This window comes from Ovis aries, chromosome 3 (genome assembly GCF_016772045.2).
Source record: "Ovis aries strain OAR_USU_Benz2616 breed Rambouillet chromosome 3, ARS-UI_Ramb_v3.0, whole genome shotgun sequence".
Lineage (NCBI taxonomy): Eukaryota > Metazoa > Chordata > Mammalia > Artiodactyla > Bovidae > Ovis > Ovis aries.
The window spans coordinates 149,947,030-149,972,287 of NC_056056.1; the positions used below are offsets into that span (position 1 = coordinate 149,947,030).

General features: G+C 36.1%; 1 protein-coding gene across 7 annotated transcripts in view; it reads right to left on the reverse strand.

The window, feature by feature from the left end:
• Positions 1–25,258, reverse strand: part of RAB3IP (RAB3A interacting protein) — a 66,508-nt gene that overhangs the window by 9,467 nt on the left and 31,783 nt on the right. For 6 of the 7 annotated variants that reach the window (XR_009599924.1, XR_009599925.1, XM_015094745.3 and 3 more), the window contains 4 exons: positions 11,982–12,077; positions 5,673–5,750; positions 4,630–4,833; positions 1,143–1,271 (listed from right to left, as the gene is read on the reverse strand). Coding sequence is in view for 5 of the 7 variants with exons in the window: in XM_015094745.3 (XP_014950231.1) it covers positions 1,143–1,271; positions 4,630–4,833; positions 5,673–5,750; positions 11,982–12,077 (507 nt within the window). In the remaining 2 variants the exon portion in view is untranslated. The remainder of the gene's footprint in view (positions 1–1,142; positions 1,272–4,629; positions 4,834–5,672; positions 5,751–11,981; positions 12,078–25,258) is intronic. The other variant, XM_060412805.1, reaches the window with a different exon arrangement.

The window sequence follows — 25,258 nt, forward strand, 5'->3', positions numbered from 1 at the left end:
TATCCTAATGCTTGATTTTGCCAAATTTATGCATTATTTTTTAATACTGGTCATCATAACAGAGCAATATATATTAAGCAGAGCTATATATTTAATGATCTCGTGTTTATGTGCACAAGAATATACAAAAGAATTAAATGAATTATCAAATATTAAATGCCCAGATGGAGACGGTAGTAACTGATAAACAATTGATGAAATGGGCAAACTACTTTATACTGGCAAGATTACTTTTCGTAGCAATCTACCTAAAATTAGGGCCAGAGCCATAATGACTAACAGCTATATATCAAAAGCATTTTAGTCTTCCTCTTAACTTCTCCTTACAAGTAGTGTTGTAATTAAATTCTCTAAAGACTCTTAGAATTAACTTTCTTAAAACACTTATTGACTGGATATTTGCAGACAAACCTCCTGCATGTAAGAACAAATTAAAATTATGACCTTACATTTGCACAGCATTTTAAGGTTTTCTGTCTACTTGAAAGTGTCAAAATGTTAGTCACACAGTTATGTCCGACTCTTTGAAGCTCCATGGACTGTAGCCCACCAGGTTCCTCTGTCCATGGAGTTCTCCAGGCAAGAATACTGGAGTGGGTAGCCTTCTCTTTTCTAAGGGTTCTTCCCAATCTAGGGATAGAACCTGGGTCTCCTATACTGCAGGCAGATGCTTTACCGTCTGAGCCACCAGGGAAGTTTTTCTATCTACTTAATTGACTTCGTTTTGTCTTAACAACCCTGAGACATGGGCAAGGAAGGCATTTTTCCCCCTGTTTAAACGATGAAGGAACTAAACAGGAGTTTTAAAATCACATACGGATAAACCGAACAAACAGCTTGAAGTATACAGAAATTCCTTTACACTGACTCTTGGACTAAAAGTTAAGAAATAAGCCCTACCCCCTTAACATATTTAATACTTCACTCCAGTGCAAAACATACTGCAGTGTGAGTGATCCTCTGCTCAAATAAGGAAGAAGGTTCAGTAAGTGAACGCCAAGAAATTATTATGACCCTAATACGGAATGGAGAAAATGGTAAAACATGACATTTTATAAATTATCTGTGTAAGAGATAGTAAAATATGTAACATGTCTAAGAACAACTCTAATGCATTTCTATTAAAGTTTTTAAAAAATTACCTCACTTTTTGAGAAGGTTAAACAAGGAAAGATATCTTCCTGATAGACTTTGTCTAAGAAAGGACAGGTTCTGTCCATTGTGGGCTCATCCTTCCAAGATCGGAATTCATTATACAGGGATAAGTCAGCCTGACAAAAGAAAACATAAAATAACTTTTAAAAAAGTACAAACAGAAAATCACTTTATAAAACCAAAACCTAATTAATATATTACCAAAAAACAAATATTCTTTATTTAAAATAACAATTGAACCATTCTTGACTAGATATAATACAGGATAGCAATTTTTTAATTGAAGTATAGCTGATTTACAATATTGTTTGTTTCAGGTACATAGCAAAGTGATTCAATTAAACTTTTTTTTTTTTCAAATTCTTTCCATTATAGATTATTATAAGGTATTGAATATAGTTCCCTGTTGTTGTTTTAGCTGCTAAGTCATGTCCAACTCTTTAGTAACCCCTTGGAGTGTAGCTTGCCAGCTCCTCTGTCCACGAGATTTTCCCAGGCAAGAATACTGGAGTGGATTGCCATTTCCTTCTCCAGGGGATCTTCCCCACCCAGGGATTGAACCTGCCTCTCCTGCACTGGCAGGCAAGATCTTCCCCACTGAGCCACTAGGGAATTCCATGGTTCCCTGTACTATACAGTAAATTCTCGGCTTATTTTATATACAGTGGTGTATATCTGTTAATCTCATACTTCTAACTTATCCCTCTCTCAGCCTTTCCCCTTTGGCGACCATAAGATCCCTTTCTATGTCTGTGAGTCTGTTTCTGTTTTGTAAATAAGCTCATTTGTACCTTTTTTAGGATTTCACATATAAGTGATCATATTTGTGTTTTTCTTTCTGACATCTTCAAAGAGTATGATACTCTCTAGGTCCATTTATGTTGCTACAAATGGCAATATTTCATTCTTTTTAAAAAACAATCTAAACTCCCAAATAACTAGCGGATGCTTTTCAATGTAATCACTACGGTGTCAAAGATCACTACCATTACCTACCCACCAAAAAAAATGTAACACTAATGTTGGAGTTCTTCTTAAGACACAGCTGCACACTGTTCTGAATACAGAAGTCTTCTGAAAACAATCTGGAGCCAAGTTAATTAAAACAAGTGTTTAATAGAGGCTGACCAAACTGTGAAATCTATTTTGGGGTCAAAAGCGACACCAACTGTTCAGCTATTTAAGGCATTTCCAGAATTTTCAAAATTTTTACTCTACAAGCTGCAAAACTAAAAGCAGCACACACACACAGCCTCCTAAACTGACTATCTCAAATATGTAACATTCATTTAGACTTTTTTGCCATTTCAACATCTAGTATCTACCATCTGAATTACCTTATAATCCAGCTGGCACCGGCCTTCCTATTCACTCTTCCAGTTGTCTCTTCTCTTTCCTTCCAATTTAATAATTTTTCCCAAGTATTCTTCTCTTTGGATTCCCCCAGCCCAGCTCAATACTGCCCATCAGCATATAAAGATCCACCCAGCCCCCAGCCACCCAAACACAGAGCAGTGTCCCTCATCCACCCTCTTGTCCAGAAGCACTAGATACCCTGTAAATGAAACACTGACTGCATCTACGGCCTCCAGGACAGCTCAATCAGTTGTGCATGTAGTCTATGTGAAAGTAACGAAAGACCAGCTGTACCCCAGCTTTCCTAGAGACTTTCCTCTAAGGTGTATAATGGCAATCTCAATGTGAATTTTTTTCATCCCAATCCATAAATTCCTTGAATCAAAGCTAAAGGCAAAAGGATAAAAATATTAGCAGATAAGTAATACATTTTCAAATTAATTTTCTTTGTAAAATCTACCCTTTGATGGATATAAAACCCAAACTGGGTAAGTAGTGTTCTGAGAAAAGATTCTAGTTGAAAGGCAATAATTTAAACTACTTATTAAGAGCTGACTCTGTCAGGAACTACAGTAATAAGCACTTCACAAACATTTAATCCTCAAAGCTGGGCAAGATAAATATTATAACCTCCATTTATAGATAAGAAAACTAGAGTTTAGAGAGAGAAAATAACTTGAGCAAGGTTACCAAGCAAGAAACCAGCAAAAGTTCCCATTTGAGAGACTTGATCTCAGAGCCTTGCCTGACCGTGTGTGCATGCATGCACCTGTGTCCTCACTGCTTTCAGAAGAAACACTGTAAGTCATGACTGAGTGCCCCCATCACATTTTCTGCAGAAACATGGACATATCCCATTTTCTGTCCACCTGTATCTAAGATTTACACAGGTCAAATTTATGTGTTTCCTTTGTCTAATAAAACATTTTGACAAGTTTGTCACAAAATATTACAATACAAGATATAGCCAGAAAGCAGAACGTTATATGCTGCCTATATGCATATTTTAGGGAATTTCATAAATACAAAACTTTAAAATGTTCCATGAGAAACATCCAAATTTTCTTAGTGTAAAAACAGGGAGAAAAGGGTGCATAATTACACACGCTGAGAAATCACAGCAAAAATACAAGCTGTACCAAGCAATTAAAAATGCTATCAATACTGAAAGAAATCAGAATTAAAGTTACGACTAAAAACATTTCTTAAATACTTAACAGAAACCAGGGTGAATTTTAATTTCATCACATTCAGATTTAACAAAGTATTGAACTTCTCTCTCACCAGCATCGTTCTTTCTTATGAATAACTAAACAATATACAATTCAATTAAAATGAGCAACAACCCTGGCTATTCAATTAAATAAACTCCTGGCTTCTATGTAAAAATCTAAACAAGCACAGCTTCTTAAAGATTAATGAGAGACTTGAATTCGACAGTGTAAAATACAACTTTCAAGAAAAAAAATGGGAGAAGGCTGCTTGTTAATTAGTGATCAATCCCCTTGGACATGCTTTCTCATCACATGTAAGTAAAAACTATTTTATAATTACACAATTTTTACTCAAAACAGCTCAAACTATTAGCACATTATCTCAGCTATCCTCATAACGTACCTTATAAAATTAAAGCTTACCATCAGTTCTATTGTTGTTGCTTAATTATCTGAATTAACTCCAGGACTACCTTACTGATATAAAATTGTTTCTCCCAGAATTTAAGTAAAAACAACGCACTGTTCTTCAAGAAAATCACCTAATATTTTCATATATTTCTTATGTTCATATTTTGCTGGAGCATGCAAGCAATAAATTTTGACTAGCCAGATCATTAAAGTCACCCACTCTCCTTTATACAACACACGACAGTTTGCTCCCTAAATGAAATATCGAGATTAAGAAACTTACCAAGTTTCCAGCAGGTACTCCAAGGTCAGCCAGGAAGAGAAGGGAACTGAAGAATCCCTGAAAGCAGCCAGCTCTAGACAAAGCCTCCCCCATCTTAATACTGAATATTTTGTACTAAAAGTTTTGCTGGCAAAAATCATAACCAACAGCTCAGTGATGAGAATTACTAAGTATCAACAGAGTCAGAAGGGACAGTCCTGGACGAGTTACCTCTTTGCAGTCTTTTACAATTGGTTGTATCACACTGAGGTCCTGATGACTGCCACTCATAGCACTGCTTGTACTTTTATTTCTTGTATGCCCCTTTTTAAAATGTGCCTTTCCACCTGGCAGAGGCTCTTGTGTAGGTGACGTTGGAGAACTGGACAATACAAGTGTCTTCAATGCAGCTACTTCAGCTTGGAGTACATCAATCTTGAAAAGAAATCAACACAGTCACATGTACTGAATATGTTTTCTGACAGATGCAGCTAAATGTTAACAATTTGGTAACTTTCAGAGAAGAAACATAAGTTTAATGTGTATTTCCTGTGGAGTAATAAAAGGAAAGTAAACTAAATGGGTTTTGGGGAGGGCTTTTTATTTTTAATCAGTTTTTTGATGTTCCCATACAATCTGGATTAAGTTGCTATTCACAGTGTCAGATGAAAATTTTAAAATTATCAAAATGTTTAACATTTCACTATGTGGATTTTCAGATGAGATTGGGTGCATTCAGGGTGGTATGGCTGTAGACATCACCAACTCAATGGACATGAGTTTGAGCAAGCTCCAGGAGTTGGTGATGGACAGGGAAGCCTGGCGTGCTGCAGTCCATGGGGTCACAAAGAGTTGGACATGACTGAGCGACTGAACAGATGCAAATTTTCAGAATCTTCGTATTTAAAAATAGTTTATGATTAGGCGCAGTTCGTTTCTAAAACAGTAAAATCTAGTAACAGTTCAGTGGCTTTTTTAGTGAATTAAAAAATAATTGACTTTAAAATGTAATTATATAATCCTTTTGATAATATGTGTGATTCACAAAGCTTTAAATCATTTGCTTCTAATATAAATGTACACCAAATGTTCACTATTAATTATATCTATGTAGTAGCTATTTTCTTCTTTATAGTGTCTTGTAGTTTTAAAAATCTTCTAAAGTAAGCAGTACTTTTATAATCAGAACAAATCCAATAAACATCAAGGTATTTTTCAAACTGTAATTACTAGTTTCTTTATATTTTATCCTATTAAAAGCAGCAAAAACTTACTTTTCCTTGTGCTTCTTTTAGCTGTTTTTCTGCTGTTGCCTGCTTGACATTTGCTTCTCTCACCATCTTATGAGCTTCCTAAAAAAGTTAACATCTCATATTTTGGAAACAAAGTATTTATCAGTTGTTTTCAAAAATCTTTCAACAGGTGTCTATGATTGAAACAAAGATACACTAACAAAATTTTGCCTCAAATTAAGTATTCAGTGTCAACAGCTGAAGCAGCAACTATCATCAGGCAGATCAATTATTAGGAATAAAGAATAGGTACCTTCTTTTAGTATCTATTACCACAGAGGCAGGCAAGGTTAGTTTGATCATTCTAATCAATACTTGTGTAAAGACTGCAAATGCTAAAGAAGGAAAAGTCATGATCCACATGTCAAACCCAACTTCTTTGCAGTTAGGTTTTTATAATTTATATTCATATTACAATGCACAGCAAAGACATACAGGAGAAACAAGCAAAAATATTAACACATCAGTAATGCTGCAGTTTATAGGAGTAACAGCTGAGAAGCCTTAGAGCTCCCAATAAAAACTCACAAATCGATACTAAATCTTGATTTTGTGCAGAGCAATCAAAAGGTTGAGTTTATCCTTTCATAAGATCTTAATTTTTTAGTACCAAATATACGAAACTCTAGATATTTAATTCCATTTCATTCATACAACATTTATTCATCAAACACTTATTCATAACATCTCTTCCTCAGCTTGGAGAAGGCAATGGCACCCCACTCCAGTACTCTTGCCTGGAAAATCCCATGGACGGAGGAGCCTGATAGGCTGCAGTCCATGGGGTCGCTAAGAGTCAGACACGACTGAGCGACTTCACTTTCACTTTCATGCATTGGAGAAGGAAATGACAACCCACTCCAGTGTTCTTGCCTGGAGAATCCCAGGGACGGGGGAGCCTGGTGGGCTGCCGTCTGTGGGGTCGCACAGAGTCGGACACGACTGAAGCGACTTAGCAGCAGCAGCTTCCTCAGCTACCGTTCCAGGTGCTGATAACTCTTAAGGAGCTTACACTCTGAAGACATTCTAATAATCAAATAAAATATGAGTACAAATTCTGGATTGTATTCTAAATCCATTATGAAGCCTTGTGGCCTTTTAAGAAAGAGAATGACATTCTGTTGTTTGTATTTTAAAAAGCTTACTCTGCTCTATGGAATAATCCCTATAAAATATAAGGGTGGACTGGAACAGTATACAGGGTGCTTGCAATAATCCCCCAGGATGTAAGAGCTTAGATCTTAGAACTTCAATTTACTGTTCACGAGGAAGAGAGTGATGGAAGGCAGAAGGAAGGAAATCAGCTTCAAAGATGTTTAACAATTTGACAAGCGAACCCTCACGAGGTCTGTCGGCTGTTCAGGGGAGAGTGGAAGTTCTCCACGCCACAGTTCAACGGTGGCACTCCCATTTGTTCATTTGCTCTTAAGAGTATGTAATGACATTACACCTTGTATGTGCCCTTGTATTATAATAAATTTACAGATATTGTTTTAAATAAGAAAAGCTTCACTATGAATGCTTATAATTAAATGAGATTAACTGTGAGAATATTCCATGCACCATTATGCTGGGTATCTTGTGTCAAAGCCTGTAGGAGCTATCAAATTTAATAATGAGATAAGCATTTTTCTTTTAAAAATAACAAGTATTTCAGAAATGCTGAATAAGTGCTGAATTTTAACAAGTGACTGTCATTAAAATACTACTTGACAAGTAGTTCCCAAATAATAAGTATATCTAATCTGATCCTTCAAAATAAGTGACATTTTAACTATGAATCCAGAAGTAATATGTGCTATGGAGAGAATATTTGTTTAATGTTTAGAATTGGATTCTGCTTTCATTAATGGCGGACCATGCAACTCAGAACAAACATCCTACAGAGAACAGTTTTTAAAAGCTGCACAAATGTTTTAAAAACGTCTTTGAAGGCATTAGAGAGCAACAAAATAGTGAAGAATCAGAGGACCAAGATCCAGAAGAAGTAAACTGAGGAAAGTGAGCTGAAACTTGGGGTGATTTGTCCCCTTAGAGATATAGGGATATACTGGAAAGGTATAAAATAAATGTAACTGGAGTCCAGAAAGGAAAGAAAAAAGAGCTAGAATGAGGCAAGAGGAGTATCTAAAATGATAATTCATAGGATTTTAAAAATTGACAAAAGACATCAAAAGACATATGAGCTTGAAAACTTTTCTATTACTGTCATTCTGAAACTGAAAAATTACTTAAGTATCATCTGCACAGGAAAGTCAGTAAACTTTCTAGAAAGGCCAGATAGTAAGTAGTTCAGGCTTCTAAGCCATATGGTCTGTTTTGTAACTACTCAGCTCTGCTGCTATAGTGCGAAGGCAGCCACAGACAATAAAACAATCAATGAATATAGCCATTCCAATAAAAATTCATGGGCACTGAAATATGAGTTTCATAGAGTTTTCATGTCACAAAATATTCCTCTTTTGATTCTTTTTCCTCCTCTTACCATTTGAAAATGTAAAAACCAACCTCAGCTCGTTAGGCTGCACAAAAGTAGATACAGGCCAGTTTTGGTCTGCAGGCTATAGTTTGCACACCTGTGATCTATACAAACATTCATGTCCATATATTTACAAACACAGAATTTTTTTCCTCTCTGGTTAGCAGTGATTCAAATTTAGTTGATCTTTTTTTTTTCTTTTTAAAAAATAATGTTTATTCACCATCTTCTGATTAGTTTTAAAAAACAATTTGTTGGCATTAAAGACAAAAATTAGCTAGAGAATGTTACGGAAAAACTTTCACATAACTAGCAATGGGACTGAAAATTCATTATCATGACTTATTACAGGAAAAGATGTACTTGTTCCTTTCAGATGAGTATATCTGTGAGTTATCAATAACATTAAATCTAAATTTTAAAAATGGAATTCAGACCATATCATCATTGGAGAAGGAAACGGCAACCCACTCCAGTACTCTTGCCTGAAAAATCCCATGGACAGAGGAGCCTGGCAGGCTATAGTCCAAAGGGTTGCAGAGAGTCGGACACGACTGAGCGACTTCACAATCACTATCATCTGGATCATAAATTTAAAACAAGGTTTCAAAAACAAGATAACATATTCAATCACAATGCTCTCATGAAATAAATATACATATATACAATGTATTTTAATGAGAATACTTCTATATTATAAAAAATTTAAGTATTTTTATTTCACTTTTTTAAAACTTTTGTGTTGTGTATGTATGTAACATTAAGATGTGTGTTAGTATATGTTCATAATTTAAGTACATATGTCTAGAACAGTGACTCGTGCATAGGGAATTCTTAATATCTTCATCATGAGGGTTCACGCTCAAATTTGTCTCTGTGGCTTGAAAGAAAAGGAAGTGCCATTTATGGCTTTCACCATACTTAAAAGCAAGATCAAGGTCATGACTTTGAGTCCCAGCATTCTTCTTAACTCTACTTATGATTTTCTTCACAGACAAAATAATTTGTACTATATGTGCTTACAGCATTGTTGAGACAAACTAAGCATATCATAGACATTTACTAAAATTGGCTGAAAAAACCTTAAGACTACATATCTTTTTTTCCACGTTAAATGTAGACTACTTTGTAAAGTATTCTTTTAACCGATTTCACTTTATATTTTGCATTACCTGAAAATCCATAATACTATAAGAAAAAATATATATATACACATACATATACAACTTTATAATTTTGTATTTTTTGCTAAATACAAAAGTATAATTATATTCAAGATCATTCATCATATATAAATTCCTAATCTGAGTTTACAAGCTTACCAAAATTATGTAAATTGAGTTTATTCAGAATAATCTTCAATTCTTAAAAAAAAAAACTATTTACACATATACATAAAATGTAAGCAAAAACATTTTTTCATAAAACAATGGTAAACTGAGATCATAAAGGCACAACCGAGACCACAGAAAAATTTTCTCTACTTTTTTTCTAAACTCAGTAAGCAGTTGGTTTGAATACAATTTTCTTCATTACTGAAATCATCTTTAATCAGTGTAATTTCTTTCCCAGAAAGTACACACAGTTAAGGTTATTAGTCACTGTTCAGTCAGAGATAAATTAGGGACCCCAAAATTATGCTTTTTAGATAACTTTTTCATTCATTGCACAAACTGCACTTCTGGTACTTCACATCCTGCTAGAGACAGGGAAAAGTTTCTGTTTGTTCTCCTACTTCATCTAACAAAATGACATGTACATGCAGCTGGGGGGAACTAAGTGGGGGCTAAAATTAAGGGCAGGCTGGCAGGAAACCAACATTAACATAAGCAGCATAATGTATTTGCTTTCTTATCTACTAACACTATATTGTAAAATTTTCTTCTAGCCAGACATTACTGAAAGAAATGCCTTATGTTTCTGTACACTCCTTCTACATATAAAAATGTAACATTACATAACTCCTGTTCCAGATCTTTGTATGTTAGTAGCTCAGTCACGTCCGACTGAGACCCCATGGACTATAGCCCACCAGGCTTCTCTGTCCACGGGATTTCCCAGGCAAGAATACTGGAGTGGGTTGCCATTCCCTTCTCCAGAGAATCTTTCTGACCAAGGGATCAAAGTCGGGTCTCTGGAAATGCAGGCGGATTCTTTGCAGTCTGAGTCACCAAGGAAGCCCTCCAGATCTTCAATTTCCCAATATTTCTAAGCTTAAATTTAAAGTCCTATTATCTCTGATAACTAGCTAACTGAACAAAAAAAAAGTTAGTTTTTAAACATTCATGAAAGAAAATCACCCCAAAAAAGACAGGTGAGAGAGCAAAGGGGTGTGAGCAGAGCGGGGCATGGAAAGCCCACGCTTCTGAAAATATCCTCTGCAATATTACTTACAACAATAAAAACTGTGGAATATACACTGGATAGATTATGATTTTCATTACACTGACTATATAGTAACATGAAAAGATGTTATTTAAAGTACAAAATATATGAGGATTACAACTATGGAAGCAAATATGCATATCTAAAACTAAAAAAGATTCTGCATATACAAAAATAACAAAGGTGAAGAAACTTTTCCCCTAAAATCCATTTTTACATTAAAAATTTTAAGAACAAATTTTCAGAGGAAAAAAGAAAATATGGTAGAGTGATGACGACACTAGCCACTCTAGTAACACATCAGTGTGTGTGATAAGGAACCTCTGAGGCCAAAGGTCTTATAACCTAAAGGAAATGTGCTAGGGAGTGGTTCTTAAGCTAGAAAATGATATCCTCTCCCCACCCCCCACAGGGGTACTTGAAAGTTGTCAAAATGATGAGGGAGTATTACTAGATTACTGGGAACAACGTCAAGTGTGATAGTTAATTCTGTGTGGCAACCTGACTGGGCCCCAGGTACCCAGGCATTTAAGGCAGACGTTCTGGATGTTTCTGTGAAGATGCTTCTGGATGAGCTAATATGTGAATTGGTAAAGTGAGTAAAGCAGATTGCTTTCCACAATGTGGGTGCTGCTCATCCAATCCGCTGAAGGCCTGTTAGAACAAAAAGGCTCATCCCCCAAAAGTAAAAGAGAATTCTTTCTGTTTTCAGACTCAAGTTGAAACACCAGCTCTTCCTGGGTCTCAAGCCTAACAGCCTTTGAACTATAAACTAGAACCACATGATCAGCTCTCCTGGTTCTCTGGACTGAGACTGGAACTACACCACAGTCTCTCCAGGGTCTCTAGTCTACCAACTCATCGTCCAGGTTTTGGACTTGCCAACCTCCTTACATAAGCCTCTTTCTACACGTATATAGATATATGTATGTACAGACATGCATCCTATTGGTTCTGTTTCCTGGAAAACCCTGATTAATACAGCAAGGATGCTAATGTCCTATAGTGTCAATGGCACCCCTACTGAGAAACATGGCTTGAATTGGGTAGACATTCTGATCCTGTGGCAGGCTGGACATAATGTTCCTCAAATTACCCCCTTTCAGAAAACTACCTCAAAGGTTTTCCATCTGTGTTATGGAATCATATAAAGTTACTTGAAAGCAGCCCCTAAATAGTTGGTAAAATCAAAATTAAAATTTACTTCCTCTCTTTTCATTCACATTTTTAAACCACCCGATTCTAGTAGCCCATAGTTTTTTACATCATTTTAAGTTGTAGCCTCTATATTTCTTAAATATTTTTTTAGAGGACTTACAAATATGCATGAAGCTAAGCATATCTTTTTCAAGATTCCCTCAAAAAATAATTCTATCAATATATAAAAATTAAGACGTTGCTCTTGACCAAGACATAAATAGACCAACCTCAAATAGACTAGCTGTGAGTTCCTCCAACTCCTGTCCAAGTTGATCTCGCACTTTAGAAAGCCTCTCACACTCTTCATCTTTTAACTTCAGTTCCTATGAGAAATTGATCATTTTATTTTTTTTTAATTTCCAAAGTTTGATGTTAGACTCAGAAGACTATATAATCTTTACTAATAAAATTATAAAATATTAATACTGCCCCCTCCTACAAATTTCACACTGGAAGTTTTTATTTAGCACTTGCTATGTGGAAACAACCAGGCAAATCTAAAATTACAAATAATTCCAACTCACATATTAAATTTTCATAAAATATCCAAAGATTAAGTATAATTATTCATTACCTGTGAAAATAAACAATTAAAGAACCTCATGTTTTTTCCTTAACTTTGCTCTGAACATATTTGTTTCCATCAAGCAAGGAATTTCTTCACTTAACGCAGGTTCATTTCAAGAAATGTTTAGTGAAGTTGTTTCATGTTTACCATAACAATTGTTGACCTATAGATAATTTCATGTACCATACTGCAATTAATCTAAAATGTCCATTCGGAGATTATACCCATTTAACACTGCAACCAGAGGCAAGCAATGTATATTACATTTAAAATCAAGAAGAATGTTAATGACAAAAATCCTGTATTATGCATAACTCCTCAACAGGTAATAAATAGATGCTAAAAAAGTTTCTTTATTAAGATGTCAAAATATGCAATTAAAAAAATTTTATACGTAAATTTATCTTTCAAAGTTGTGCTGTATGTAATTGTGGTGGCAGCACAGTTTTTGAATTCTCCAACAACTCCTAAAATCACTGCAGATGGTGACTGCAGTCACGAAGTGAGAAGATGATTGCTTCTTGGCATGAAAGCTATAACAAACCTACACAGTGTGTTAAAAAGCAAAGACATCACTTTGCCAACAAAGGTTCCTATAGTCAAGGCTATGGTCTTTCCAGTAGGCATGTACAGATGTGAAAGCTGGACCATAAAGAAGGCAGAGCACCAAAGAATTGATGCTTTAGAACTGTGGTACTGGAGAAGACTCTTGAAAGTCCCTTGCACAGTTAACCTTAAGGGAAAGAAACCCTGAATACTCTTTGGAAGGACTGGTGCTGAAACTGAAATTCTAATACTTTGGTCACCTGATGCGAACAGCTAACTCATTGGCAAAGACCCTGATGCTGGAAAGACTGAAACAGAAGAAGAAGGCAACAGAGGATGAGATGGTGGGATGGCATCACCGATTCAATACACATGAACTTGGGCAAACTCCAAGAGATGGTGAAGGACAGGGAAGCCTGGTGTGCTGCAGTCCATGGGGTCACGAAGAGTTAGACATGACTTGGTGACTGAACAACAACTCCTAAAAACCAAATATACCAACTGGGATATCAGAAGACCCCAATGACTACATCTTCAACAAAACTAAGTAAAAGGGAATCTCCACAAATCTTAGACCCTGAGAAAATGTGGATACAGTGCCTAGACCACAGATCAGCAGTTACGTGGAAGGGAGCACCAGAAGTGAAAGCACTTCCATTCCCACAGAGTCCCAATATCCCCCCAGCCCTCTGGTGGAGGTTTTAAGATTACAAGTGAATCTCCCTCACTTATGGTCTAGGTAATTTTCAAACTGTTGCTTTTGTGCTGGGTCTCAGGGTGAGTCTGCATGTGAGTCTTTCAGATTGGAATCTCAGTTCCCTAGAGCTTTTGGGTCTCCTGGACATAAGTCCCAATGATTTTCAAAGCCAAATGCTTTGGGGCTTATCTCTCCACTGCAGATCCCAGGGGTTGAAGTGCCTGATGTGGGGGCACAAACTCTTGGAAAATCCAATTCATTTAAACATGAAAGAGAAAAAAAAAAAGATACGTGAAGTTACCATTATAAAAAAGTTAAATAGAAAGCCAAGTCAGCTACAAGGTAAAGAAAATCAGATAGGTATCAAATTTCAACAGCATTTTATGCTAACAATGGAGTCACATTTTTAAGATACTCAAGGGAAAAAAATGTGAGTTGAGAATTTTATATCCAGTCAAAGTATCCTTCAAATGTAAGACCAGAGATTAAAAGTTACAAACTTGTCACACTTTAGAAACTATATCTCCCATGAGCTTTCCAGACTAATCAAGCAGTGAATGAGTTTCATACAATCAAGCCAAAAAAAGGAGAAGCTTTAACATTAAGGACAGGGAATGAGAAACAAATGTATTTAACTGTAGAACTACAAATAAAAGATGAGGATACACAAAAATGAAAAGACAAGACACAGACTGGGAGAAAATATTTGCAGAAGACATCTGATAAAGGACTGTTAACCAAAATATACAAAGAAATCTTAAAACTCAACAGTAAGAAAACAATTTGATTAAAAAGTGTGCAAAGGATCTGAAAAGACACCTTGCCAAAGTTATAGAGATGTCAAATGAGCACATGAAAAGATGTTCCATATTATATGTCATCAGGGAAACGCCAACTACAGCAACAACATGATTCCACCATAAACCATTAGAATGACCAAAAAGCAGAACTGCAACAATATATACTGACAAGGATGGGGGACAACAGGAATTCTCATACACTGCTTGTGGGAATATAAAATGGTGCAGCCACTTTGGAAGACTTTCAGCAATTTTTTTTTTTGCAAAACCAAACATATTCTTACCACATGATCCAGTAATCATACTCTTTGGTATTACCCAGAGGAACTGAAAACATATCCACACAAAAGCCTGCACACAGATGTGTATACATTCATAACTGCCAAACTTGGAAGCAACCAAATATGCTTCAGTTAAGTGGATGAATAATTAAACTGTGGTATATCCAAACAACAAACCATTACTCAGCATTAAATGGAAATGAGCTATCAAGCCATGAAAAGATATGGAGGAAAAGAAGTGCATGACTAAATAAAAGAATCTAGTCTTAAAAGGCTGCATGCTATATGATTCCAACTATATGGCATTCTGAAAAAGGGAAAACTATGGAGATGATAAAAGATCAGTGGGCTGCCAGGGACTAAGAAGTAGGGAGGGATGAATAGGTAGAACATAGAGGATTTCTGCAATGCAGGAGACCTGGGTTTGATTCCTGGGTTGGGAAGATTACCTGGAGAAGGAAATGGCAACCCACTCCAGTATTCTTGCCTGGAGAACCCCACGGACAGAATAACCTGACAGGCTACAGTCCATGGGGTTGCAAGAGTCAGGCATGACTTAATGAATACACTATCACCACAGAGGATTTTTAGGACAGTGAAACTATTCATATACTATAATGACAGATATACATCATTGTATTTTAGTCAAAACCCACAGAAAGTACAACACCAAAAGTGAATCCTAATGTAAACACTAATGTAAATGGGGGGTAATCACATGTCAATTTAGGTTTACCAATTTTAATGAATGTATCATTCTGGGGCAAGATGTTCATAATGGGAGTGGCTATGCATATGTGAGGAAAGGGAACTTACGGCAGCTCTGTACGTTCCTCTCAATTCTCCTATGAACCTAAAACTGATCTTTAAAAAGTCTGTTTTTTTTAAAGGGGAATAAAGTTGAGAATTTGGCTGCAGATGGTGATTGCAGCCATGAAATTAAAAGATGTTTACTCCTTAGAAGGAAAGTTATGACCAACCTAGACAGCATATTCAAAAGCAGAGACATTACTTTGCCAACAAAGGTCCATCTAGTCAAGGCTATGGTTTTTCCAGTAGTCATGTATGGATGTGAGAGTTGGACTGTGAAGAAAGCTCAGTGCCAAAGAATTGATGCTTTTGAACTTTGGTGTTGGAGAACCAGTCCATTCTAGAGATCAGCCCTGGGTGTTCTTTGGAAGGACTAATGCTGAGGCTGAAACTCCAGTACTTTGGCCACCTCATGCGAAGAGTTGACTCATTGGAAAAGACCCTGATGCTGGGAGGGATTGGGGGCAGGAGGAGAAGGGGACGACAGAGGATGAGATGGTTGAATGGCATCACCAACTCGATGGACATGAGTTTGACTGAACTCTGGGAGTTGGTGATGGACAGGGAGGCCTGGCGTGCTGCGATTCATGGGGTCGCAAAGAGTCAGACACGACTGAGCAACTGAACTGAACTGCAAGTTGAGAAAAGTTACATAAATATTATAAGCCTTAGAAATGTAAAAATACACACAAAAAACCCCAGCAGAATAGGAAAAAGAAATCAAATTCACTAACTTCTTAAATATTAACTGGGAATAAAGGGATACAATTTGAAGCTCATAAATCAGTTAGTATAAATCTGAACATATTTAACCCCATAGAAATTAAACTAGAATTAAATGATAGAGGCAAAGCAAAGAAACAGTTACTAGAAAATTTTACAGTGCTACTTATAGTAGGGAACAAAGTCAGTATCTAAAGAAAGGCTAAGAGAAATTCTTTGATTAAAGACAACAACTAGACTAGAAATCAAACCTTCCAAAATACAAAAAAGGAAAACATTAAAAAAAGGAAGAGAACCCAAAGAAAACAGTACACATAGTGAAAAGATCTATATACACACAGATTAGACATCTGAAAGCTATGTGACAGAAACAAGCCTAAATACAGCATTTTTTTCAATAAACATATATGTGTATAACTCACTTATTAAAAGAAAATTATTTTCAGACTAGCTAAAAGAGCAAAATCCATCTCCAGTCTCTATACAAGAGATACACCTAAAATAAGTAATTCAGACAGGTTAAAAATAAAAGGCTGGTTAGAAGTGTACTAAAAAATATAAGACAAATAAAAACAAAATAGAGACCTCAATACTGATATCAGACACAGGGCAGAAGTCATTAAAGAAGATAAAAGAAACTTCATAATGCTAAAGACAACAACACAAAATGAAAACTTTAAAATACTCTCAAATACAAAATACAAAAGCAGATCTAAATAAATAGGAAAAAAGACATTATGTTACTGAAGAGAAAGCAGGAAGTCATCCTAAAGATCCCAATTCTCCCTGAGTTTATAAATCTGTAAATGCATAAATTTAATACCAAGTCCTTCTGAACTCTAAAATTTCACAATTTTATAATTATATATGAAACTGAGTCAATCCATTCAACATTTCCTACTATATGGTAACCCTTCAGGATACCAAAACCAAGTAAGGCACTGTTCTTTGAGAAGCTTCCAATCCTTAGAGCAATACATATATCATTCACAATGGCATATTCTTGAATCATTCCCTACCATCTACCACAGTAAACCTCACCTGATACTAAAGACCCTCTACAACATGTGCTCACTTTCCCTTCTCAGAGTTATTACACTTGATCCACACTCTAAAACTAGAGTTAAACTGTTCTGATTTGTTCCTGTTTCGTTTCCCAATTTGATCTCACCCATCTGGACTGCCATAAACGTTCGACTCTTTATGCTTCTAGATCCAACTCAAGCTACCTGTATGAACCCAAGTTTGTATTTCATGTCAATACTTTTTAAAAGGTCACTTGTACTTTTCATTATCAGTACCTTGTACTATAATACAGCTATATGAAATTAACTCCTTCAACAAACACTAATTTTGTGTTAACAATTCATCAGGTATTCATCAAGGGTCTGGAAAGATAAAAGGAAGGAGGCCTGCTACATGCTTTTCACAAAGCCATAGCCTACTAACAGTGGCAAATACCTAAACAGATTCACAAGGAAAAAGAAACAGGAAACAAATATTTAAACAGATTCAAAAGGAAAAGTCCTGATAAGGACTATCATAGTGATATGCACATACTAGAAAAAGTAGGAGCTTGCCAAATGTAAAGACTGAAACAGTGTAAGCTATGGTAGCTAAAGACAGGGAAGGGTGGATGCCATACTTAGATAATGCCAGAAAATGTGGTTTATGGTGAGTCCTGAAAAACCTTGGCTAAGAAAGTAGAACTTTAAAGAAAAGAGAATATCATCTCCAGGGCGATGGAAAGTCACTGAAGGATTTTAAACATAATAGTGACAATCAGATTGCAATTCAAAAGAGTAACTTGAACAATGTGCTAGATTAAAAAAAAAATTAAGACAGGGAAAACAGTTAATTACTGCAATATTTTAGGCAACAGATAAGACACAAACTTAGAGTAGCAGTATTAGAGAAAAGAAACTTAAGAGACATTTAAAACAGAAAATCAGGACTCTAAGTATATGCTGTCAAATTTAACACTATTCTTAAGATAAAAATTTTATACATCAAGAGAAAAAAATTCTGGCAATGAAACTATCATCTGATGAGGTATTATTTTTTTCAGTTAGAATTTTCGTTTTATACTTTACAGGAAGAAGTCTTTTAAACTGATGGAGACACAAATTTTTATCATATGTCATTCTCTTTTGTACCTTTCTCTTTGTTTTGATGTCATATCATAGTGAGATCCTTTTAAGATTTTTAACCCAGTAATTCACAGTATCAAATACAGCACTAAACTCGCATAAATTCCAGATTTAATAACAACATGAACAGCTATAAGCAAGTTCATGCATAAGCAGACAATGACAATTGCCATGACTGTTGCCTAGCTGGGAGCAATCTTAAAACTCATACTGACTTCACAGATGTTAAAATGAAGGAAAACGTACAATTCAGAATCAATGAAACATTACCACATATATATATCTTTTTCCCCCAACTAGTAAACATCTTTACGAGTAAAGTCTTAATTTATTTTTCCCTCTACAGGCCCTCATAAACCTTTAAGTACACTGGTTACTCAAGAAATGTTTTTTCATTAAAGAACACAGTAAATGTTTACAAACAATCCTGGTCACAGTTAGTAGGGCCATGCCAAACATGGATTTGTAGAAGTATGTGTTTCGAATGACTTTCTCTGACTGCAAGCTATAATATTCCACTGAATTTTATTTCCTAAGTCATTTTCATTTTCTTTTAAGGAAGAATAATTAAAAGTTGAAAGTAACACCTTATACCAGTAGGTCTCACACCTTAGTGAATAGAAGAATCAAAAGAATATAAGAATCAAAGAAAGAATATGTATACCAGAAACTAATAGAAACACTGTGAATCAACTATACTTCAACTGAAAAGGAAAAAAAGAAAAGAATCAACAGGATAGTTTATTGAACATGCATATCCTCCAGCCTCAATACAATAATTCTTTTTCAACAGAATCTGGGGTCGACTAAGGAATCTAAATTTTAAAAAGCATGTACTAAAACCCAACTTCTGCCTCAGGATTCCATCAAGGGCTGTTCTTCAGCAATGATCTTAGCAGCCCAGAAGAAAAGACTGGCCTACATCACAAGAAGTGAAGGACTACATCACTATCTCAAGTGCATCTCTGCGCTTGAAACTCAATCACCACACGTTTGGTCTCCCTATGTACAGTACAGGTTTGTGCTGGGAAGCTGTTGCCCCACCAATGACTACATTTCCCAGTCCATCATGCATTTAAGTGTCAGCATGAAACTGGCTCACACCAAAGAAAAATCAGTAAAAGTTAGGTGTATCACTTCTAAGTTCAAGTTTTTTAGAAGCAGGCGTACTTTCTCCAACTCTTCTTTACCACTTCATCTCACTGGTTAGATACAGATAATAAAACCCTAAAAGATCACAAAGATCCAAGATAGAAGAAACACAGATTCCTGAATTATTTCACAAAGAACTGCCTATGAACTATGAACATCTGCTTAAAAGTGCTAAGTGAATACAAATGAACTTCTACCATGGCAAGTCACTAAAATCTAGGGGTACCTCACAAGAAGCAGGAAGGCCTGGCGTGCTGCAATTCATGGGGTCGCAAAGAGTCAGACATGACTGAGCGACCAAACACAAGGAGCTAGCACACCGCTAACTAATATATTCTGTATGTGTCGCCCCAACAAGTAATGCTGAAGAAGCTGAAGTTGAACCGTTCTATGAAGACCTACAAGACCTTTTAGAACTAACACCCACAAAAGATGTCCTTTTCATTATAGAGGACTGGAATGTAAAAGTAGGAAGTCAAGAAACACCTGGAGAACAGGCAAATTTGGCCTTGGAATACAGAATGAAGCAGGGCAAAGACTAATAGAGTTTTGCAAAAAAGAATGCACTGGTCATAGCAAACACCCTCTTCCAACAACACAAGAGAAGACTCTACACATGGACATCACCAGATGGTCAACACCAAAATCAGATTGATTATATTCTTTGCAGCCAAAGATGGAGAAGCTCTATACAGTCAGCAAAAACAAGACCTGTAGCTGACTGTGGCTCAGATCATGAACTCCTAATTACCAAATCCAGACTTAAATTGAAAAAAGTGGGGGAAACCACTAGATCATTCAGTTATGACATAAATCAAATCCCTTATGATTATACAGTGGAAGTGAGAAATAGATTTCAGGGACTAGATCTGATAGACAGAGTGCCTGATGAACTATGGACGGAGGTTTGTGACATTGTACACGAGATAGGGATCAAGACCATCCCCATGGAAAAGAAATGCAAAAAAGCAAAATGGCTGTCTGAGGAGGCCTACAAATAGCTGTGAAAAGAAGAGAAGTGAAAAGCAAAGGAGGAAAGGAAAGATATAAGCATCTGAATGCAGAGTTCCAAAGAATAGAAAGAAGAGATAACAAAGCCTTCCTCAGTGATCAATGCAAAGAAATAGAGGGAAACAACAGAATAGGAAAGACTAGAGATCTCTTCAAGAAAATTAGAGATACCAAGGGAACATTTCATGCAAAGATGGGCTCCATAAAGGACAGAAATGGTATGCATCTAACAGAAGCAGAAGATATTAAGAAGAGGTGGCAAGAATATACGGAAGAACTGTACAAAAAGATCTTCACGACCCAGATAATCACGATGGTGTGATCACTCACCTAGAGCCAGACATCCTGGAATGTGAAGTCAAGTGGGCCTTAGAAAGCATCACTATGAACAAAGCTAGTGGAGGTGATGGAATTCCAGTCGAGCTGTTTCAAATCCTGAAAGATGATGCTGTTAAAGTGCTGTACTCAATATGCCAGCAAATTTGGAAAACTCAGCAGTGGCCACAGGACTGGAAAAGGTCAGTTTTCATTCCAATCCCAAAGAAAGGCAATGCCAAAGAATGCTCAAACTACCACACAATTGCACTCATCTCACATGCTAGTAAAGTCATGCTCAAAATTCTCCAAGCCAGGCTTCAGCAATACGTGAACCGTGAACTTGCAGATGTTCAAGCTGGTTTTAGAAAAGGCAGAGGAATCAGAGATCAAATTGCAAACATCTGCTGGGTCATCAAAAAAGCAAAAGAGTTTCAGAAAAACATCTATCTCTGCTTTATTGACTATGCCAAAGCCTTTGACTGTGTGGATCACAATAAGCTGTGGAAAATTCTGAAAGAGATGAGAATACCAGACCACCTGACCTGCCTCTTGAGAAACCTGTGGGCAGGTCAGGAAGCAACAGTTAGAACTGGACATAGAACAACAGACTAGTTCCAAATAGGAAAAGGAGTACGTCAAGGATGTATATTGTCACCCTGCTTATTTAACTTATATGCAGAGTACATCATGAGAAATGCTGGGCTGGAAGAAGTACAAGCTGGAATTAGACGGCCAGGAGAAATACCAATAACCTCAGATATGCAGATGACACTACCCTTATGGCAGAAAGTGAAGAGGAACTAAAAAGCCTCTTGATGAAAGTGAAAGAGGAGAGTGAAAAAGTTGGCTTAAAGCTCAACATTCAGAAAACAAAGATCATGGCATCCAGTCCCATCACTTCATGGGAAATAGATGGGGAAACAGTGGAAACAGTGTCAGACTTTATTTTGGGGGGCTCCAAAATCACTGCAGATGGTGATTGCAGCCATGAAGCTAAAAGACACTTACTCCTTGGAAGAAAAGTTATGACCAACCCAGATAGCATGTTCAAAAGCAGAGACATTACTTTGTCAACAGAGGTCCGTCTAGTCAAGGCTATGGTTTTTCCAGTGGTCATGTATGGATGTGAGAGTTGGACTGTAAAGAAAGCTGAGCGCCGAAGAATTGATGCTTTTGAACTGTGGTGTTGGAGAAGACTCTTGAGAGTCCCTTGGACTGCAGGGAGATCCAACCAGTCCATTCTAAAGGAGATTAGTCCTGGGTATTCATTGGAAGGACTAATGCTGAAGCTGAAACTCCAATACTTTGGCCACCTCATGCGAAGAGCTGACTCATTGGAAAAGACTCTGATGCTAGGAGGGATTGGGGGCAGGAGGAGAAGGGGACGACAGAGGATGAGATGGCTGGATGGCATCACGGACTCGATGGATGTGAGTCTGAGTGAACTCCGGGAGTTGGTGATGGACAGGGAGGCCTGGTGTGCTGCGATTCATGGGGACTCAAAGAGTCGGACAAGACTGAGCGACTGAACTGAACTGAATGTGCATGTAACCGGAGTCCCAAAGGAGAGGAGAGATAGAGGAGGTATGTAAATGCTTTGAAGAAGTAATGGCCAAATTTCCCAATTTCTATGAAAAAAACAAGCAACCTACGCACTTAAGAAGATCAACAAATTCCAAGCTCAAGAAACCTGAAGAGGACTACAACAAGGCACACCATAATCAAATCATTTGCAGCTAATGATAGAGAGAACTATCACATCACTGTACAGAGAAACAAAAGTAAGGATAACAGTTGACGTCTCATGAGAAACAGTACAAGCTAGACCAAGATGGAACAATACCTTCAAAATAATGATACTGGTAGAAAAAAATTATCAACCTGATATGCTTTAGCTGGTGAAAATACATTTCAAAAACAAAGATGAAAAAAAGATCTTTCAAGATACACAATAGCTAAAAAAAATTTATCAGCAGCATACAACAAAAAATGTTCAAAGGATGCCCTTCAAGTAGAAGGAAAATGTTATGAGATGGAAATTCTGGATCCACATAAAGGAATGAAAAGCACTATAAATGGTAACTACATGGGTAAATATAAGGATTCTGACAATTTCAACGGGCTTCCCAGGTGGCACTAGCTTGCCTGCAAATGCAGGTAGACAAAAGAGACACAGGTTCAATCCCTGAGTTGGGAAGATCCCCTGGAGGAGGGCATGGCAACCCACTCCAGTATTCTTGCCTGGAGAATCTCATGGACAGACAAGCCTGGTGGGCTACAGTCTGTAGGGTCACAGAGTCAGACACAACTAAAGTGACTTAGCATGCAAAGCATGCATATGGGTTTTTAAATCCCTTTAAAAATAACCAGTTGTTTAGCATTAAACCATGGCAGTCCCTAGCACAAATAATACCACCATTGCTATACAGTAGGTTCTCATTTGATCATTCTTTTTTTTTTTTTTAAATTTTAAAATTTTTAATTCTTACATGCATTCCCAAACATGCCATGGTTTAATGCTAATAGTTTTTAGTTCTTTTTAGTTTAGTTTAGCTAATTCTTTTTAGTTCTTATGGTTGAATGGTGTGGTGAGGTTAAGACTATTTTGCAGAAATAAAGGATTATTTTTCTTTGAAAAAATAAAAAAATAAAAATAACCAATTGTTTAATGAAAAAATAAGCTAAATGTATCCTGAAATTTAAAATATATGAAGAAGTAAAATATATGGTAATCATAGCATAAAAACTGAAAGGGGGAAATAAAAGTACACTTGACCTCTGAACAACACGGGTTTGAACTGCACATGTCCATTTAAATGTGGATTATTTTTTCAATAAATACAAACTACAGTACCACACAATCCATGACTGATTGACTCCAAGGGTGTGGAACTATATATAAAGGGCTGACTGGAAATTCATATGCAGATTTTCAACAACAGGGGTCAGTACCCCTGAATCCACATTGTCCAAGGATCAAATATATTTTTGTAAGTTCTTATATATGAAGTAGTATAATATCACTAGAAAGTAGAGACTGATTAAAGATGCATACAATAAACCCTAAAGCAATCATGAAATTAGCAAAAACATATAACTGATAAGCCAACAGAGCAAAGATGAAATCACAAAATATACAGAATTAATCCAAAAGGCATAAAAGGGAAAGGGGAGAAAGAAATACACGAGACAAACGGAAAACAAATTGGCAGATTTAAACCAAACTATATCACATTAAATGTAAATAGTCTAACATAAGCACACCAATTAAAAGGCAGAGATTATTAGAAAGGATTAAAAAAAAGATATAATGGCATGCTGCCTACAAGAAAACCCACTTCAAACAGGGAGACAAAAACAGATTAAAAGTAAAAGGATGGAAAAATGGGAACTGTTTAACCACTCTTAATCATCAAAATAAAAAGAATGACTACTGACATAATTTTGATTCACATGTTGCTATAATCCAGGAAATATTTTCATATTCAACAGTCCTTTACAAGTCTTAAGCTCTAAATATCAATACTATCTTGTATTCTTCATAACAGAATTGACCATTTGCATGTATTCACACATCAGTATCATTTCAATCATGTCAACAGTACTTCTAAATACAACAAACTAACAAATTTTCAATCTGAGCTAAGAAATTAGCAATATATCCTGATGAATAAGTAACCACAATGTATTCTCAAACATGGATATATATGTCCAATAGTTCACTTCTATATAAATTGTGACTTCACTTAATATTCTGTGCTAAGACAAAAGAGTCTGAGCCAGATGACATAGGCCAAATATAACTACGTCTCACCACACCCCCTACCTTTAGGGAAAAGTTTAAAATCATATTGATTTTTCTTTCTGATATATTCAACCAAAATGTTTTAATGTCTCTTTCTGGCTGTTTAACCATCAGCCATCCATTGAAGCATTTATAGAGACATATACACACCAGGCATTGTACCTTATTATGCTAGGCACCAGGGATACCAAAATCAGTGTTATACTCCTGAGAAACAAGTCTGTTGGGGGAGAAAATGGGAATATATATTTGTAAAATGTCATAATATGTGGAAATTATGTTATAGAATGATTTCCCTATCTTCTCAACTTTCTAAATGTGAATTGGTCCATTTCACCTTAGTGTGAAATCCATATACGTAGAGCTGCTTGTATTATTTCTTTACTACTTTTAACATCTGCAGGGTCTGTAGTGATATCCCCTATTTCATTCTTGCTATTGTGTCTTCTATTCTTGTTTTTTTTTTTGGTCTTGTTAGAGGCTTGTCAATTTTATTGATCTTTTTAAAGAACCAGCCTTTGTTTTGTTCATTTTCTCTACTTTTTATGTTACCAATTTCATTGTTTCTGCTTTTTATTATTTTCTTCCTTCTGCTTGCTTCTGGTTTTATTTTGCTCATCTTTTTCTAGTTTCTTAAAGTGGG